The sequence below is a fragment of the Salvelinus fontinalis genome, chromosome 12 (assembly GCF_029448725.1).
Source record: "Salvelinus fontinalis isolate EN_2023a chromosome 12, ASM2944872v1, whole genome shotgun sequence".
In the NCBI taxonomy this organism is placed as follows: domain Eukaryota; kingdom Metazoa; phylum Chordata; class Actinopteri; order Salmoniformes; family Salmonidae; genus Salvelinus; species Salvelinus fontinalis.
The window spans coordinates 21,934,604-21,955,214 of record NC_074676.1 but is presented as its reverse complement, the minus strand read 5'-3'; the positions used below and the strand labels follow the sequence as shown (position 1 = coordinate 21,955,214).

Here is a 20,611-nt window from a genome sequence, read left to right as displayed (position 1 = left end):
GGAGTGATGACCCCCATCTTATTTTAGATAGATAATATGCAACAGTATTGTAGTAGGCCGTCTCCAGCCCGGTCTTGAGACCACATATTTAGTGTCTCGGTCTTGTCTCGGTGTCGGGTATATTTTTACTCGGCCTTGACTCAGTCTTGGATGACCCCCATCTTGTTTTAGATAGATAATATGCAACAGTATTGTAGTAAGCCGTCTCGAGCCCGGTCTTGAGACCACATATTTAGTGTCTCGGTCTTGTCTCGGTGTCGGGTATATTTTTACTCGGCATTGACTCAGTCTTGGACAATGAGGACTCGTAATTTCTTCCTGAGACTAGCCGAGACCATAACTATCAGCTCACATTCAGTCAGAGCATAAAGCCAACAAGCTCTCACAGTCTCACTGCATAAATAAACGTTAATACACATTCCCCAAACGTCAAATTTGATGTTCCTCCTGCTGCTCTGTATCGTTCCTCCTGCTGCTCTGTATCGTTCCTCCTGCTGCTCTGTATCGTTCCTCCTGCTTCTCTATATCGTTCCTCCTGCTTCTCTATATCGTTCCTCCTGCTTCTCTATATCGTTCCTCCTGCTTCTCTATATCGTTCCTCCTCCTGCACTGTATCGTTCCATTTATCGAAACATCAAATTTTGAAGTTAAGGGTTAAGTTTATGCACTCATTCCGAATGGTTAAGGTAAGGGTTAAGGTTTGGGATAGGGTTAAAACATTAAGGTTAGGCACTCATCAACACCCTATCAAAACCCAAGTCTACTTGATGGTAATAGCGATCACTGTTACCCTTAGTGGCTGGTTTTGAAGACATTTCCCAACCTCCTCAAGACATGGATAAACGTCCAATTTCGACGTCAATCTTGAACAATCTCCCTGCATAAAACCACTTCGCCAGGCCAAATATCCACACTCATTTCATGACACATTCATTTATTATCGCCTATTGAAACCTGTGCTTCCTACTTTACTGGTAACATTACTGTCATTTTCTTTAATTGAAAAATACCCTCAAACTTTGTCATGCTCATCAGAATTTCCTTGGCAGGGAAGAGTGGGAGAAATTGGCTATAGGGGAGTGGGGGAAATTGGCTATAGGGGAGTGGGGGAAATTGTTTGAAAATTTGGCGCTCACTATTAGTAAGGGGAGACCGGGGGAAGTTGAAACATATTTTGTATTTTGAGCTATTATCGACCTGTTTGGGTTCGTGATCCTTTGTATGTAGAGTGGCTCTCTATTTGCCCTCAGCATGCATTTTTTCACCATTCTAAATGTTTAAAGAATCCATTATGTTCTTCTGAAACATGAACACAGAACATTTTGAACTCTTATGGTGGCTATTTGACACAATTATAATCACGGTCTTGAATTGGACTCGCATTTCTTTGGTCTCGGCCTTGACTCAGTCTTGGACCTCTCGCCCCACTCGCAGTCTCGGTCTTAACTCGGTATCCACCCCGGTTTTGGTCTTGACTTCTCTACTCCCAGTTCATAGACATAAAATGTAATGACAACATTGCTCTGCTCCCTCCAACCTCTTCAGGGCTAGAGGTTGAATCAGTCACTGGCAGCACTTTCACTACCACGCAACCACACACAGACAGAGAAGGAGTCTGATGGCATTTGTGTAGTGTGTGGACATGGCTTGAGCAGCACACACAAACACATACAGACAAACTAAAGGGAGTTCCACAGGGGCACAATCACAGAGCCATTAGATAGCCCCTCAGAGAATCAGTAATGGCACTGCAGGGTAGACTGGAGAGAGGGAAGATGAAATGAGAAAGAAAGAAAAAAAGTAAGAAAGAGAGAGAGAGAAAAAGGTGGGCAGAAGAAGAAAAGAAGACAGCTAAAAAACTGAGAAAGTCGCAGAGGAAGAGGCAGAGAAAAAGAGATCGCGATGGAGTGATTTCAGAGTTCAGATTTCAACCTTACCTGGAGGAGCCAGTGGGAGCAGCCTCTGGGGCAGGACAGCAGAACTGATGTAGTATTGTCTGACTCCTGTAGAGGAAGAGAGGGAGAGGAGATAGGAGTGTGGTGAGAAGGGGAGAAGTGGGTGGGACAAGAGGGGGCAAAGAGTTGGTAAGAGTTATTTTACTCTTACGGTATTAGCGCAGATTTGAATCAGAACCAAACTCTCTCAACACACACAAACCTTATTAACTACATCAAAATAATTCAGACATCAGACATATCTGTTGTTTTAGTAAGATTTAACAAGTACAGATGGTTACTCAGATGGCTACCCTCTCTCTCTCTTTATCTCTCTCGCTCCCTCTCTCTCACACACACACACACACACACACACACACACACAGTTTTTTCCGCCTCCTCCTCTGTCACAGTGAAAGAGAAATTAACATATGATACAAGTAACAAAACACTGATACACTGATAGACCAGGACAGTCACACAATAAAAAAATATACGATATACAGTACAAACAATATAACTAAAAATAATCCGATTTTTTGGGGTTTTAAAGTGTCACATGCTTCGTAGACAACAGGTGTAGAACAACAGTGAAATGCTTACTTAAGGGTCCTTTTCCAACAATGCAGAGTTAATTATATTTTTTTATGGTTAGGTTAAGGGTTAAGGTTAGGTTTAGGGTGTGTGTGTGTGTGTGTGTGTGTGTGTGTGTGTGTGTGTGTGTGTGTGTGTGTGTGTGTGTGTGTGTGTGTGTGTGTGTGTGTGTGTGTGTGTGTGTGTGTGTGTGTGTGTGTGTGTGTGTGTGTGTGTGTGTGTGTGTGTGTGTGTGTGTGAATGTTAGGGTAAAGTCCAGTGTTTGTGCAAAGAGTCAGTGCAAGAGAATTTGTGCAAAAAAGGGTCAATGCAGGTAGTCCGGGTAGCCATTTGATTAGCTATTTAGAAGTGTTGTTAAGAATTCTTATGACTTGGGGGTAGAAGGGTTCAGGGTCCTGTTGGTTCCAGACTTGGTGCATTGGTAACGCTTGCCGTGTGTTATCAGAGAGAACAGTCTGTGGTTTGGGTGGCTGGAGTCTGTTGGGCCTTACTCTGAAACGCCTGGTATAGAGGTCCTGGATGGCAGTGAGCTCGGTCCCAGTGATGTACTGGACCGTACCCACTACCCTTTGCAGCACCTTGCAATTAGAGGCCAACCAATTGCTATACTAAGTGGTGATGCAGCCAGTCAAGATGCTCTCGCTGGTGCAGCTGTTTAACTTTTTGAGGATCTGAAGGGGAAGAGGCGTTGTCGTGACGTGTTAGAGTGCGTCTGTGTGTGTGTTTGTTTGTGTGTGTGGCCCCTCACAGTCCCCGCTGTTCCATGAGATGTTGTTTCATCTTTTTTTTTAAAGGTAATTTTGCTGTTTGCTTGAGTAATTGGAGATGGGAGTTCCATGAGATCATGGCTCTGTATAATACTGTTTGTTGCTGTGAATTTGATTTGAACTTGGGGACTGTGAAGAGACTATAACTCCTTATTTAGAATTTCAGTGAGCTCGCTGGCTTTGGGTGCTGACATGTAGAGTGTGGAATCATCCGCATACATAGTCATTCTAGCTTTTATAAGACCAGTGGCAAATCATGTTTGTTGTCATGCCAAATATTGTCAAAACAACGTCAAGGTAGGAACTCTGTTACAGGAAGAATTCAAACCCAGCTGGTTCAAAAAGCTCATAGGACCAACCCAGAGCTTTATCTCCGGTAACAGTGGAGTTATCTTTCTGTCTGTGTTGGCCGTAGCAAGGTCACCTCTCTGTCTGTACAACACACACAAATGCTGTAACATCTCTAACACAGAGAGCAGGTTAATATTTTAACACTACACATCTCCCTCTTCTCTCTCTCCTTCTCTCTGCTCTCTCACTCAGTCTCTCTCTCCCCTAGCCCTAGCCTAGACACTCTAACATGTTATAAATGATCCAGGAGCGGGGGTTCAGAGCGGACAGTTACTCTCTCTTTCCCCCTCTCATCTCTACTTATCTCACTGTCCTGAGAGTAGCTGATTACAGTTTGCTCTAAGGGCTAAGCGGGCCAGATACATGTGGACCAGCTGGAAGGATGAGGGGGGAGAAATAAGCAGACCCCCCCCCCCCCCACCCTATTTTAGTGTGTACTGTATGTTATATAGTGTGCCGATTCCACCTCATCCCCCGACATTTGTAGTTTGTGCACTGTGTAATGTGAGAGTATTGTCAATCATATGGAGAGACGTAGTGGTTGAAGGGAGAGAAAATTAGAGAAGGAGAGGGAGGTAGAGAGAGCTCTGAACACTAACCCCTAGACATGGTTGTCATCATTGGGGGGAAACGATTGTTAAATGTATTTTAAAACTACCCCCGATTTTAACCCTAACCTCAAATTAAGACTTAAAAGCTAATATTCTTGTTCTTGAATATTCACGGTATAGCAAATGTTGATAGAACAAAAATAAGTTGATGCTGGATAATGAACAATCACAAAAAAGCATTTGTGCAAAAAACTTCGAGAAGTAATGAATGTAGTGGAAACATTTTACAGCCTTTATTTTCTATGGTTTATGCATTGCAAGAATACAAATGTTTGACTTAACCTAATTGGATATTTTCTACTGTAGTTCCTGTATATCCCGTTTGCCATTTCCTCAATGCTTCCAAAGTCTAAATATCAGTAACAGTCTACAGGTCCAACAGCCTCATGGAACCCTGGTTCTTCCTCACAGTTAAGCATCATCAATCTCCCCTCCTCTCTTCCCTCTTTATCTCTTCTACTCTGTTCTTGTCCTCAGTGGGAGAGGAATCCCAGAGAGCATAATCAGCAGTCCTGCTGGGATTTCACTCATAATCAGAACATCACACACACACACACACGCGCGCGCGCGCACACACACACATGCACACACGCACACACAGGGTTTAATTCAAATGAATTCAGAACCATGGACAGGGCCACTAAAGTTATAACAGTAGAGCTGAGCTGCAGCTAAACCAACTACAGTAGGTCTACAACAGTTGTAACAGTAACCTACACAGCTACAACAGTAGAGTTGTTTTCAATCCAACTACAGTCTGATATTTAAACCTCACCCCTCAACCAGGTTTCAAAGCAGTGTTTCTTTGCCAAGGGTGTAGCATGCATTTCAGCAATATCCCTCCAAACAAACACATACACAGACCCAAACAGACACACACACACACACACACACACACACACACACACACACACACACACACACACACACACACACACACACACACACACAGCTGTGTGTTATATAATCTCCTATGTTTTGGTCTCTCTCTGCAAATAATCCGCTACTTTAAATTCTCCACGTCACACTCATGATTATCCTGCCATTGTACCAGACGACATCATCAGGAAAGCAGGCAGGCCTATATCTTACAACCTGGTCCCCCATGGGTCTACTCGAGTTGAAATCGATGTTGGCACACACACACGCACTGTAAAAATTATCTGGTGTTTTCAACTAATTATTATTAAGTAACTGATTCCACTGCCTTTTTTTAGTTTACTCAACTTTTTGGTCCAAGTGTTGCCAAAAAAAAACTAAACGCTTGACCAAAAACAGCTTCTGGACATCAGAACAGCAATCACGAACCTCGATTTGGATGAAGATTTCTACTTCAACGAGTCAGCAGCTGTGGATGTACTGCTCATTCCGGACCAGGTACAAATCCCTGTGACTCGAAAGAGGAAGAGACGGCGCAAAGGAGAAAAAAGAGCGATCTCCCTGATGAGACTACGACGGCGAGTAAATAAACTGCCTCTACCCTCCGTTCTATTGGCGAACGTATAATAACTAGAGAACAAACTGGACGAGCTCCGTTCGAGACTATCCTATCAACGGGACTTGAAGAACTGTTATGTCCTATGTTTCCCGAAGTGGTGGCTGAACAAGGGCATGCCGACTAGGCACACACTGGTTGAATCAACGTTGTTTCCACGTCATTTCAATAAAATTACATTGAACGAACGTGGAATAGATGTTGAATTGACATCTGTGTCCAGTGGTTGGATAATACATTGCCTATAAAAGTATTCACACCCTTTGACTTCTTCCACATTTTGTTGTGTTACAGACTGAATTTAAAATTGCTTTAATTGAGATGTTGTGTCACTGGCCTACACACAATACCCCATAATGTCAGTGGAATTATGTTTTTGACATTTTTACAAATTAATAAAAAATGTAAAGCTGAAATGTCTTGAGTCAACCCCTTTGTTATGGCAAGCTTAAATAAGTTTAGAATTAAAGTTTTCCTTAACAAGTCACATAATATGTTGCATGGCCTCACTCTGTGTGCAATAATAGATTTTTGAAAGACTACCTCATCTCTGTACCCCAAACATACAATTATCTGTAAGGTCCCTCAGTCGAGCAGTTCATTTCAAACACAGATTCAACTAAAAAGACCAGGGAGGTTTTCCAATGCCTCGCAAAGAAGGGAAACTATTGGTAGATGGGTAAAACATTTAAAAAGCAGACATTGCATATCCCTTTGAGCATGGTGAAGTTATTAATTACACTTTGGATGGTGTATAAATTCCCCCAGTCACTACAAAGATACAGGCGTCCTTGCTAACTCAGTTGACGGAGAGGAAGGAAACCGCTCAGGGATTTCACCATGAGGCCAATGGTGACTTTAAAAGGGGTTTAATGGCTGTGGTAGGAGAAAACTGAGGATGGATCAACAACATTGTAGTTACTCCACAATGCTAATGACAGAGTGAAAAGAAGAAAGCTTGTACAGAATAAAAAAATATTCCAAAACATGCATCCTGTTCACAAGGCACTAAAGTAAAACTGTAAAAAATTGGCAAAGAAATTAACTTTAGGTCCTAAACCGTTATTTTGGGGGGAAATCCAACAACACATATCACTTTTCATATCGTGTTATGGGTATGCTTATCTTCGGCAAGGACTAGGGAGTTTTTTTATGATAAAAATTAACAGAATAGATCTAAGCACTGGAAAAATCCTAGAAGAAAACCTGGTTCAGTCGATTTGAATCCCACTTTGTAACACAACAAAATGTGGAAAAAGTGAAGGGGTGTGAATAGTTTCTGAAGGCACTTAATAGCCAAGTTATCGTTAATCATTATGTATTTATTCCTCGTGTTATTATTTTTCTATTATTTGTCTTTTTTCTCTCTCTGCATTGTTGGGAAGGGCCCAGAAGTAAGCATTTCACTGTAAGTCTACACATGTTGTTTACAACGCATGTGACACAAAAATGTGATTTGATTATTTGATTTGACATACTGTAGGCAAAAATTCAGTCAACTTAAAATGACGTGGTTCCTCAAATTGTCTCATATGTTCATTCAACTAGAAATCATTATTTGGAAATCATTACTTACCTTAAAAAAGGCTGTGGAACTGCTTTTAACATACAATGTTTTCAACGTACATATTTGACACATGATTACATTGTGCATGTTCATTTATACAGTAATTAATAGTGATGTTACGTTTGATACCAGAGCTCCATATGTCACAAATCACTAAGCAGCTAGCTCTGAAGCAGTATGCCGATGCGTGTATCACTTTATCAGAAGTACGTCATCAATGATGTCCGAAACTTTGTTTGATCCCATGCTTTTTCAAACCATGTGTTCCATAATGTGAGATCCCACAGATTTTCCCCATGGTTCCGGTGCTTTCTTCAATTCCAAGCTACTTTCAACCGCTGACCTCTACTGGACACCATACTTACAATTATACTCAACATTTCTTTACCTGGGACTTGAACTCACAACCTCTTGGTTCACAGTATTCCAGTCTTCCTGCTAAGAAATCAATGACTGATTTCACCTGCATTGCTACACTTTGCACTTCAAAGTATATCTCAACTCTGTTAAAAGTACACTCAAGAAAAACGATTGCATTTATCATAGTGATTAAGGAGTAACATTAAATATGCAAAGCAAACATTAGACAACTATACATTAAAACCTACAATTGCTGAAATAAGTCAATCAAATCAATGATGAGAGAATAGTCAGATTAACTGATAATTGAAACAGACACGGTGGAGTAGCAGGAAGCTTGGAATGCCATGAAACAAGAGGTTCAAATCAGGGGAGAAAAACTGCCCACTCTCATTGAAGCCATGGAAATTCCTGCAGAACTGCGGTTGGCCTTCAACTGTCGTGGCTTCAATGAGAGGGGTCAGTCAACTAGTTACAACTCCCCTGTTGTAACTAGTTGTTAAGGCTGTCGCTCTCCTCATCCTCGGATGAGGTGAGGAGAGAAGGATCTTCAGACCAAAATGCGGTTTGCGGGAAATAAGCCATCTTTTATTTTATAACAACGATGAAGATGGCAACACGAAAACAAACACTATAACAAACTTACAAAATAAGAAAACGACGTAGAACGAAACCTGAACATAAACTCACATCACTAAACTTAAACTCACGGACAGGAACGTTACATCAAAACGCACGAACAGCCAAACAGCCCCGTAAGTGAATAACATCGACAACACGAGAGACATCACAGGAGACAATCACCACAAACAAACAGTGAGAACGCCCTACCTAAATATGACTCTTAATTAGAGGAAAACGCAAACCACCTGCCTCTAATCAAGAGCCATACCAGGTAACCCAAAACCAACATAGAAACAGATAACATAGACTGCCCACCCAAAACACATGCCCTGACCATAAACACATAAAAAACAACATAAAACAGGTCAGGACTGTTACAGAACCCCCCCCTCAAGGTGCGAACGCCGGGCGCACCAGCACAAAGTCCAGGGGAGGGTCTGGGTGGGCAGTTGACCACGGTGGTGGTTCCGGCTCAGGACGCTGTCCCCACACCACCATAGTCACTCCCCTCTTCTGTCTACCCCTTCCAATGACCACCCTAAAACTACCTTCCCCTAAATAAACGGCCAGCACCGGGACAAGGGGCAGCACCGGGACAAGGGGTAGCACCGGGACAAGGGGCAGCACCGGGACAAGGGGCAGCACCAGGATAAGGACCAGCACCGGGACAAGGGGCAGCACCGGGACAAGGGGCAGCACCGGGACAAGGGGCAGCACCGGGACAAGGGGCAGCACCGGGACAAGGGGCAGCACCGGGACAAGGGGCAGCACCGGGACAAGGGGCAGCACCGGGACAAGGGGCAGCACCGGGACAAGGGGCAGATCCCGGCTGAAGGACTCTGGCAGGTCCTGGCTGAGGGACTCTGGCAGGTCTTGTTTGGACGGCTCTGGCAGGTCCTGGCTGGACGGCTCTGGCAGGTCCTGGCTGGACGGCTCTGGCAGGTCCTGGCTGGACGGCTCTGGCAGGTCCTGGCTGGACGGCTCTGGCAGGTCCTGGCTGGACGGCTCTGGCTGTTCCTGGCTGGACGGCTCTGGCTGGTCCTGGCTGGACGGCTCTGGCTGGTCCTGGCTGGACGGCTCTGGCTGGTCCTGGCTGGACGGCTCTGGCTGGTCCTGGCTGGACGGCTCTGGCTGGTCATGGCTCGCTGGCGGCTCTGGCAGATCCTGTCTGGTTGGCGGCTCTGGCAGATCCTGTCTGGTTGGCGGCTCTGGCAGATCCTGTCTGGTTGGCGGCTCTGGCAGATCCTGTCTGGTTGGCGGCTCTGGCAGATCCTGTCTGGTTGGCGGCTCTAGCGGCTCCTGTCTGGCGGGCGGCTCTAGCGGCTCCTGTCTGGCGGACGGCTCTGTAGGCTCATGGCAGACGGGCGGCTTTGCAGGCTCATGACAGACGGGCGGCTTTGCAGGCTCATGGCAGACGGATGGCTCAGACGGCGCTGGGGAGACGGATGGCTCAGATGGCGCTGGGGAGACGGATGGCTCAGATGGCGCTGGGGAGACGGATGGCTCAGATGGCGCTGGGGAGACGGATGGCTCAGATGGCGCTGGGGAGACGGATGGCTCTGTAGGAAGGAGAAGGAGAGACAGCCTGGTGCGTGGTCTAGGCACTGGCTGCGCTGGAGAGGAGGAAACAGCAGGAGAGAGAACCCGGAGAGACAGCCTGGTACGGGGGGCTGCCACCGGAGGACTGGTACATGGAGGTGGCACCGGGTCTACCGGACCGTGAAGGAGGACACGTGCTCTTGAGCACCGAGCCTCCCCAACCCTACCAGGTTGAATGATCCCCGTAGCCCTGCCAGTGCAGCGAGGTGGAATAGCCCGCACTGGCCTATGCAGGCGAACCGGGGACACCACCTGTAAGGCTGGTGCCATGTACGCCGGCCCGAGGAGACGTACTGGAGGCCAGATACGTTGGGCCGGCTTCATGACATCCGGCTCGATGCCCAACCTAGCCCTCCCAGTGCGGCAAGGTGGAATAGCCCGCACTGGGCTAAGCACGCGTACTGGGGACACCGTGCGCTTTACCGCATAACACGGTGTCTTACCAGTACGACGCCTTCTACCTCCACGGTAAGCACGGGGAGTTGGCTCAGGTATCCTACCCGGCTTTGCCACACTCCTCGTGTGCCCCCCCCCAAGAAATTTTTTGGTCTGACTCACGGGCTCCCAACCGCGTCGTTGCGCTGCCTCCTCATACCAGCGTCTCTCAGCCTTCGCTGCTTCCAACTCCTCCTTTGGACGGCGATATTCCCCTGGTTGAGCCCAAGGTCCTCTACCGTCCAGGATCTCCTCCCAAGTCCAGAAGTCCTTGTTGCTCCGTAGAGCATTCCCATACCGCTTGGTCTTAGCGTGGTGGGTGATTCTGTTAAGGCTGTCGCTCTCCTCATCCTCGGATGAGGTGAGGAGAGAAGGATCTTCAGACCAAAATGCGGTTTGCGGGAAATAAGCCATCTTTTATTTTATAACAACGATGAAGATGGCAACACGAAAACAAACACTATAACAAACTTACAAAATAAGAAAACGACGTAGAACGAAACCTGAACATAAACTCACATCACTAAACTTAAACTCACGGACAGGAACGTTACATCAAAACGCACGAACAGCCAAACAGCCCCGTAAGTGAATAACATCGACAACACGAGAGACATCACAGGAGACAATCACCACAAACAAACAGTGAGAACGCCCTACCTAAATATGACTCTTAATTAGAGGAAAACGCAAACCACCTGCCTCTAATCAAGAGCCATACCAGGTAACCCAAAACCAACATAGAAACAGATAACATAGACTGCCCACCCAAAACACATGCCCTGACCATAAACACATAAAAAACAACATAAAACAGGTCAGGACTGTTACACTAGTTCCACAGCTTTTTTTTAGGTAAGATGGCCAAATAATAATTTCTAGTTGAATAAATATATGAGAAAAGTTTAGCAAAAAAATAATTTTAAGTTAACCTGTCTAGCCCCAGCGTTCCGCTAGCGGAACTCCTCCCACATTCCACTGAAAAGGTAGAGCGCGAAATTCAAAAAATATATTTTTTTAATATTTAACTTTCACACATTAACAAGTCCAATACAGCAAATGAAAGATAAACATCTTGTGAATCCAGTCAACATGTCCGATTTTTTAAATGTTTTACAGCGAAAACACCACGTATATTTATGTTAGCTCACCACCAAATACAAAAAAGCACAGACATTTCTTTCACAGCACAGGTAGCTTGCAGAAAACCAACCAAACTAACCAAGAACCAACCAAACTAACCAAGAAACAACTTCATCAGATGACAGTCTTATAACATTACACAATAAATCTATGTTTTGTTCGAAAAATTTGCATATTTGAGCTATAAATCAGTTTTACATTGCAGCTACCATCACAGCTACTGTCAACAATAGGACCGAAGCAGCCAGAGTAATTATAGAGACCAACGTGGAATACCTAAATACTCATCATAAAACATTTCTGAAAAATGCATGGTGTACAGCAAATGAAAGACAAGCATCTTGTGAATCCAGCCAATATTTCCGATTTTTTAAGTGTTTTACAGCGAAAACACAATATAGCATTATATTAGCTTACCACAATAGCCAGAAACACAAGCCATTTACCAGCAGCAAAAGTTAGCGATCGTAACAAACCAGCAAAAGATATATAATTTTTGACTAACCTTGATAAGCTTCATCAGATGACAGTCCTATAACATCAGGTTATACATACACTTATGTTTTGTTCGAAAATGTGCATATTTAGAGCTGAAATCAGTGGTTATACATTGTGCTAACGTAGCATCTTTTTCCCAGAATGTGCGGATATTTTTCTAAAACTCACCTATTCTGACCAAATAACTATTCATAAACATGACTAAAAAATACATGTTGTATAGGAAATGTTAGATACACTAGTTCTTAATGCAATCACCGTGTTAGAATTCTAAAAATAACTTCATTACGACATCCAGCTTATGTTATAGCGAGAGCGTGCCCAAAATCTGGGCGCTAACTACTAGTACACATGTTCGACAGATATATGAAATAGCATCATAAAATGGGTCCTACTTTTGATGATCTTCCATCAGAATGTTGTACAAGGGGTCCTTTGTCCAGAACAATCGTTGTTTGGATTTAGAATGTCCTCTTCTCCAGTCAAAGAGCACGGAAAGCTAGCAAAGTGGCGCGAAGCTCTCCTTCCTGAACATACGCAGACAAAGCAATACGCCTAACGTCCCGAAAAAATTTCAATAATCTAATAAAACTATATTGAAAAAACTTACTTTACGATGATATTGTCACATGTATCAAATAAAATCAAAGCCGAAGATATTAGTCGTCTATAACGACAGCTTTACAGAAGGCAATACCAGGTCACTTCTCGCGCGTTCCAGAAAACAGGAAATTGGGGTCACGTCATGCCAAGAGCTTTTATTCGACCTCAGATGATGTTATACACTCCATTTCTTCTCTCACTGCCTGGTGACATCTAGTGGAAGGCGTATTAAGTGCATGTATACTAATAAATATCAAGCACATTTATAGGCAGGCCCTAGAACAGAGCATCGATTTCAGATTTTCCACTTCCTGTCAGGAAGTTTGCTGCAAATTAGTTCTGTTTTACTCACAGATATAATTCAAACGGTTTTAGAAACTAGAGAGTGTTTTCTATCCAATAGTAATAATAATATGCATATTGTACAAGAAAGAATAGAGTACAGGCTGTTTAAATTGGGCACGATTTTCCCCCAAAGTGAAAATAGCGCCCTCTGTCCTCAAAGTTTAGCAAAAAAGTAATTTTAAGTTAACTGAATTTTTGCCAACGTTTTCTCAAATTGGAGCAACATTTGGGCTAACTCATTTATTTTAAAACTTAAATTAATACCCTGACGTTTATTTGATTAAATAACTGAACACAACAGGCGCCTATTAGAGACAGGCTTCTATTTTAGCCAGGAATCTATTTTCTTAATGCACACAGCTTTTGCTAATTTGCATATTTAATTGTTTAATTCCAGCATTTACTTCCACTATTTTAATCAATTTCTTCATTTCAGGCACTAATGTGTTATCATGTACAGTGTGCCTCTGTAAAAAGAAAAAAAAGAAAAAAGAAATTTTCCTTGACAGAATAATAATTCTCCTCTTTGACTATGCATTTGTGGCAGTTTTTACTATCGCCACTAGAGGGCGATCGGCCGATTTCTGGGGGTCTGTACTCACCAAGTTGCTGATTGTTCTTGTGCTTGCCAGTTAGTTAGCAGTTCTCAGCAGAAGGAAGTGACAATAATAAGGGCTGTCCAGAATGTCTCCTATCCATAGACGTTGAGAAACGTGGAAGAAAGGAGTGAAGTTGAAGAAGTAATGGTAGTAGGAGTTGAGACACCAGATGATGTTCCTTGTCAACAGAGGGATCCTGACATGTTGCATATTAAGAAGGTGGACGTTGTAAGGTTTATTACTTTGGTTATAAACTGCACAGCGCAGTTGTGTCGATGAATGCTCCGTCCTCCCAGGCACCTGAGCCTATGTAGAGATGTGACTGAAGGAGTGGGATGGTTGTTTGGTTTATTTTTGTATTACAGTATGCCCCCCTTCTTCTCCATATTGAATATTTTTTGTTTCAATACCCTGTATAGTAGGTGGCGGCAATATACCAACAGGTGTAGTCTGCCATAACAATGTAAAGAAAAAGAAGAAGAAAAAGAACCAGTTTTCAGCTGTTAGCAGATGGCTAGCAGTTTCTTACTGACGATAAAAACGTATGATTGCCATCATTTATTCTAGTCATTACTGAATTTTTTTAATGTAACAAGTCAAACATTAAACCTAAAACAATTCATGGTCATTCATGGTAACCTCCTAAACCATTCATTTAGACCCCGCGTTTATTTGAAAGGGTGTTTCTTTGCTTAAATGTGTACTATTGCCTGGCTATTAAAAGGGACAGGTGGCTATTTGAGACTCAGTGTTTATTTGAAGTTTTACGTTAACCAAACAAAAGTCTGTGGAACCAGTTACTTAATAGTAATTAGTTGAAACAACTCGTTTTTGTTTAGTTTTTTTACAGTGCACACACACTTTATCACATTCGCGTTGATAAAAGATAGTAAATGGACTCACTCTGATTGATTGGCGAGAGCCAGCGAGCGGCAGAGAGTGGGGGGAGCTAGGGGAACCAGGGGATTCAGTGCGCGGCAGCCCGGGCTGGTCCTGCCGTCCTCCCCCATGCCCGGGCCGGCCTCGCTTGGCGGAGGGCTCGGTGACTGCTGCTGGGCCGGTACCAACTGCATGTCCTCCGGATTAGCGGGCTGAGGAGGCGGCTTTTCTTGGTCCGGGTGGATCTCAGGCGGATGCTGGGCAGGCAGAGACCCGGTGTCATGAGGTTGTGTGTCTGGATGTGGGTGCTGAGGATGACGGTGATGAAGGTTCCGGTTGGAGTCCGGGGGATGATGATAATGATGTTGTACTCTTGCATCGCGCAGATTCCTGTTCTCCCCGAGCAGGTCGTCCACGCGCCGGTCCAGTTCGTCAATGCGCAGGCGCTGTGTCTGGATGAGGCTCTGCTGGTTCTGAACTATAGTGGTCAGTTCTCTAAGGTACAGAATTGCCTGGACCGGGTTCTCTAGCAGGCTGGTCCCCTGCACAGCCATGACCAGAGAGAGATAGCGCAAAGGAGAGCGATATTGAGATTATCGAGTGTAGTCTAGGAGAGAGGTAAATGTCTCCTCTCTTCTCCTTTGATTTTTATTCCTCCATTAGTCCCTCCCTTCGTTGTAACGTTACTCTAATGTTTTTAAACCTCTTCTGTTTCTGTGAGAGATGATCGGGTGTAGAGAAGAGACTATTCCATTCAAAAGGAAAAAAGCAAGAGAGAGACAGGAAAAAAGAGATATGATGATCAGATGTAGAGGTACACCTTCCAGTCTTCCCGTGATTAGATTCTCCTCTTCTCCCTTGCGGCCACCGATACGGCTGTGCTGCTGATTGCGGCTGCTGATGACAGTTTTCAGATCCAGATGCGACGCAAAGCGAGTTGGGCGGGGGCGTGTGGCGTCATCACACATGAATGCGCACGCGCGCACACTCTGTATCTATGAGTTATTTACTGTATTTAAGAATTATGCAACACATGCTCTGTCTGTGGACTATAGCCCTTCACACACGCAAGCACTCACGCCCCCCCCCCCCCCCACCCCACCCACACACACCGACACATACACACAGAGAGAGAACCCATATTTATGTTAATTTATTTTCCATTTATTTTCCCTTAACTATTTGCACATCATAACACTGTACATAGCCATAATATGACATTTCAAATGTGTCTATTCCTTTGAAACTTGTAAGTGTAATGTTTACTATTCATTCTTGATTGTTTATTATCTATTTCACTTACTTTGGCAATGGAAACATATGTTTCCCATGCCAATAAAGCCCTTTGAATTGAATTGAGAGAGAGCGAGAGAGAGAGAGAGAGAGAAAGATCTGTATGTGGTTGTTTGCAGCTGTGTCTGTCTCTAGGTCATCATTGGAAGGCCTAATGGTTCAAATAGGTCATCTGGACAAAGTTGTAAAATAAAGGCTGAATGAAACCAAGCTGGTGTTTGTAATCCAGTGCTATGTTGTTGCTATGGTAGCCAAGAACTGACTGTTGCCATGGTTACCCCCTACTGACTGCGCTGTTGCCATGCGGCTGCTTGATTACAGTCATGTATGTGTGTGTTTGACCTGTCTCCTATCCGTTTGCTCATGATAATAATATTTCAGGTATGTGTGTGATGGGGAGTTGGGAGAGCGAAAGAAAATCCTGTATCCCTGATAGTTTCCATGGTGCAGCAGGAGACAAGATGAAAGATGAAAGGAGCACTTCTCTGTGATATAACACACACATACCCACGTGCCTATTCCCTTGCCAATCTGCCCTGCAATAATTATCTGTGGCCCAGTCACTATCAACCCACACACATCCCATTTCTGGCAACAATGTAGTACACTAACAAATTGCTGTAAATTTACAGCAAAGCTTGAACAGTTAGCTACTGTAATTCTATATTGCAGTACAGTACTGTAAAGAGCAACACTTTATAGGAACTGTAACAATTCTCGTCCTCTTCGTCTGAGGAGTATGAAGGATCGGACCAATATGCAGCGTGGTATGTGTTCGTCATATTTTAATAATAAACTGAACACTACAAAATACAAAAATTACAACATGAATGAAAACTAAAACTGAAACAGTCCTGAATGGTGACACAAACCCAGGAAACAACCACCCACAAACAAAAGTGGGAAAACAGGCTACCTAAATATGGCTCCCAATCAGAGACAACGATAGACAGCTGCCTCTGATTGGGGACCACACCAGGCCAAACACACAGAAACAGAAAACCTAGACCTACAACATAGAATAACCAGACATAGAATACCCACCCACATCACACCCTGACCAAACTAAAAATAGAAACATACAAAGCAATCTACGGTCAGGGTGTGACAGGAACTCAATGGCATTCTGCTAAATTGTATTGTAATAAAATTACAGCAATTGCTAACAGTGAATAAGTAATTATGTATTACAGCAAACCAATTCATATTTTGTATTATATATCAATTGCATTTGTAGAGGCATTAACGAAGGCTACTAAACTGGCAGTGACTACAGGACAAAACAAATCAAAAGGACATGGCTAAACACTCAACCACTGTATACTAGCACGTTCCAGGTATGACCCAGGTGCAGACCCAGAGGCAGGCAGTGAGAAGTGAGAAATACCTGCTGGAGCGCGTGTTACGAGTGGGTGCTGCTATGGTGACCAGTGAGCTGAGATAAGGCGGGGCTTTACCTAGCAGAGACTTGTAGATAACCTGGAGCCAGTGGGTTTGGCGACAAATATGAAGCGTGGGCCAGCCAACGAGAGCGTACAGGTCGCAGTGGTGTGTAGTATATGGTGCTTTGGTGACAAAACAGATGGCACTGTGATAGACTGCATCCAATTTGTTGAGTAGAGTGTTGGAGGCTATTTTGTAGATGACATCGCCGAAGTCGAGGATCGGTAGGATGGTCAGTTTTACGAGGGTATGTTTGGCAGCATGAGTGAAGGATGCTTTGTTGTGAAATAGGAAGCTGATTCTAGATTTAATTTTGGATTGGAGATGCTTAATGTGAGTCTGGAAGGAGAGTTTACAGTCTAGCCAGACCCCCTAGGTATTTGTAGTTGTCCACATATTCTAAGTCAGAACCGTCCAGAGTAGTGATGTTGGACGGGCGGGCAGGTGTGGGCAGCGATCGGTTGAAGAGCATGCATTTAGTTTTACTTGCATTTAAGAGCAGTTGAAGGCCACGGAAGGAGAGTTGTATGGCATTGAAGCTCGTCTGGAGGTAGTTAACACAGTGTCCAAAGAGGGGCCAGAAGTATACAGAATGGTGTCGTCTGTGTAGAGGTGGATCAGATAATCACCAGCAGCAAGAGCGACATCATTGATGTATACAGAGAAGAGAGTCGGCCCGAGAATTGAACCCTGTGGCACCCCCATAGAGACTGCCAGAGGTCCGGACAACAGGCCCTCCGATTTGACACACTGAACTCTATCTGAGAAGTAGTTGGTGAACCAGGTGAGGCAGTCATTTGAGAAACCAAGGCTGTTGAGTCTGCCGATAAGAATGTGGTGATTGACAGAGTCGAAATATCTCACAGCAAGAACTGGCAAGTCTGGTGCATTCCATGAGGAGGAGACACACTGCAGTACTCAATGCAGCTGGTGGCCACACCAGATACTGACTCTTACCTTTGATTTTGACCCCCCCTTTGTTCAGGGACACATTATTCTGTTTCTGTTAGTCACATGTCTGTGGAACTTGTTCAGTTTATGTCTCAGTTGTTGAATCTTGTTATGTTCATACAAATATTTACACATGTTAAGTTTACTGAAGATAAATGCAGTTGACAGTGAGAGGATGTTTCTTTTTTTGCTGAGTTTACAAGAGGTCATAGCTTTCACCTGAATTGTCTATGTCATGGAAAGAGCAGGTGTTCTTAATTGTCCACAGTGTATAAGCGGTGTAGAGCCTTACCTATGTGGTATCAGCCTACTCAGTGACAACCACAAATATTAGCGTCATAGCTCTTATTGCAGGACTTGACTGTGGGAAATCACCTCCCCACTCAGTCTATTGTGGGTATTGAATATTAATATTGGACTGTAAAGCCTAACCTACAGAACATTCCAACCTTGTTTAACATTATCTAGTCTAAATACGGCATTAATCCTCTTTGTATCCGAATGAATAAGTTTCAACAGGTGACATGTATTTTGAAGGCGACCCGCAAATTCTATTATTATGGCTTATCGTTATTGTGGCTGTAGTTTCATGCTGAGAGACACAGAGGGTCGTTGTTGTGTTTTAGCGGAGAATAATAAACAAGCAATTATCAGATAGGCCAACAAGTGATATACAGTGGGGCAAAAAAGTATTTAGTCAGCCACCAATTGTGCAAGTTCTCCCACTTAAAAAGATGAGAGAGGCCTGTAATTTTCATTAAAGGTACACTTCAACTATGACAGACAAAATGAGAAAAAAAAATCCAGAAAATCACATTGTAGGATTTTTAATGAATTTATTTGCAAATTATGGTGGAAAATAAGTATTTGGTCACCTACAAACAACCTGGCTCTCACAGACCTGTAACTTCTTCTTTAAGAGGCTCCTCTGTCCTCCACTCGTTACCTGTATTAATGGCACCTGTTTGAACTTGTTATCAGTATAAAAGACACCTGTCCACAACCTCAAACAGTCACACTCCAAACTCCACTATGGCCAAGACCAAAGAGCTGTCAAAGGACACCAGAAACAAAATTGTAGACCTGCACCAGGCTGGGAAGACTGAATCTACAATAGGTAAGCAGCTTGGTTTGAAGAAATCAACTGTGGGAGCAATTATTAGGAAATGGAAGACATACAAGACCACTGATAATCTCCCTCGATCTGGGGCTCCACGCAAGATCTCACCCCGTGGGCTCAAAATGATCACAAGAACGGTGAGCAAAAATCTCAGAACCACACGGGGGGACCTAGTGAATGACCTGCAGAGAGCTGGGACCAAAGTAACAAAGCCTACCATCAGTAACACACTACGCCGCCAGGGACTCAAATCCTGCAGTGCCAGACGTGTCCCCCTGCTTAAGCCAGTACATGTCCAGGCCCGTCTGAAGTTTGCTAGAGAGCATTTGGATGATCCAGAAGAAGATTGGGAGAATGTCATATGGTCAGATGAAACCAAAATATAACTTTTTGGTAAAAACTCAACTCGTCGTGTTTGGAGGACAAAGAATGCTGAGTTGCATCCAAAGAACACCATACCTACTGTGAAGCATGGGGGTGGAAACATCATGCTTTGGGGGCTGTTTTTCTGCAAAGGGACCAGGACGACTGATCCGTGTAAAGGAAAGAATGAATGGGGCCATGTATCGTGAGATTTGAGATTTGAGATTTGATTTTGAGTGAAAACCTTCTTCCATCAGCAAGGGCATTGAAGATGAAACGTGGCTGGGTCTTTCAGCATGACAATGATCCCAAACACACTGCCTGGGCAATGAAGGAGTGGCTTCGTAAGAAGCATTTCAAGGTCCTGGAGTGGCCTAGCCAGTCTCCAGATCTCAACCCCATAGAAAATCTTTGGAGGGAGTTGAAAGTCCGTGTTGCCCAGCAACAGCCCCAAAACATCACTGCTCTAGAGGAGATCTGCATGGAGGAATGGGACAAAATACCAGCAACAGTGTGTGAAAACCTTGTGAAGACTTACAGAAAACGTTTGACCTCTGTCATTGCCAACAAATGGTATATAACAAAGTGTTGAGAAACTTTTGTTATTGACCAAATACTTATTTTCCACCATAATTTGCAAATAAATTCATAAAAAATCCTACAATGTGATTTTCTGGATTTTTTTTTTCTCATTTTGTCTGTCATAGTTGAAGTGTACCTATGATGAAAATTACAGGCCTCTCATCTTTTTAAGTGGGAGAACTTGCACAATTGGTGGCTGACTAAATACTTTTTTGCCCCACTGTATGTTTCAGTAAGATTGGATTTTTAGCATTTATAGCAATTGTTATCAACTATACTGCAGGGATGGATCGGAAGTCCCCGAAAATTGAGGTTGTGGTGGCAGATGCAGAGTGGTATTTGGGTGTGCGAGACTTGACATCAGAAGAGTTACAGGGTGTGTTAAGTGGTGGTGTCTCGTCCTTTTAGGTTGTTGGCATGAGGCAGGGCTAAATAATTTTAAATAGTGTAGTATG

At 43.8% G+C, this 20,611-nt stretch overlaps 1 protein-coding gene across 2 annotated transcripts in view; it reads right to left on the bottom strand.

The window, feature by feature from the left end:
* LOC129866980 (IQ motif and SEC7 domain-containing protein 3-like) overlaps positions 1-15,350 on the bottom strand; it is a 38,198-nt gene extending 22,848 nt beyond the window's left edge. For both annotated transcript variants that reach the window (XM_055940044.1, XM_055940045.1), the window contains exons 1-2: positions 14,429-15,350; positions 1,938-2,003 (exon numbers count right to left, since the gene is read on the bottom strand). In XM_055940044.1, coding sequence (XP_055796019.1) covers positions 1,938-2,003; positions 14,429-14,958 — 596 coding nt within the window. In that variant the 5' untranslated portion in view covers positions 14,959-15,350. The remainder of the gene's footprint in view (positions 1-1,937; positions 2,004-14,428) is intronic.
* Between the last annotated feature and the right edge of the window lie 5,261 nt (positions 15,351-20,611).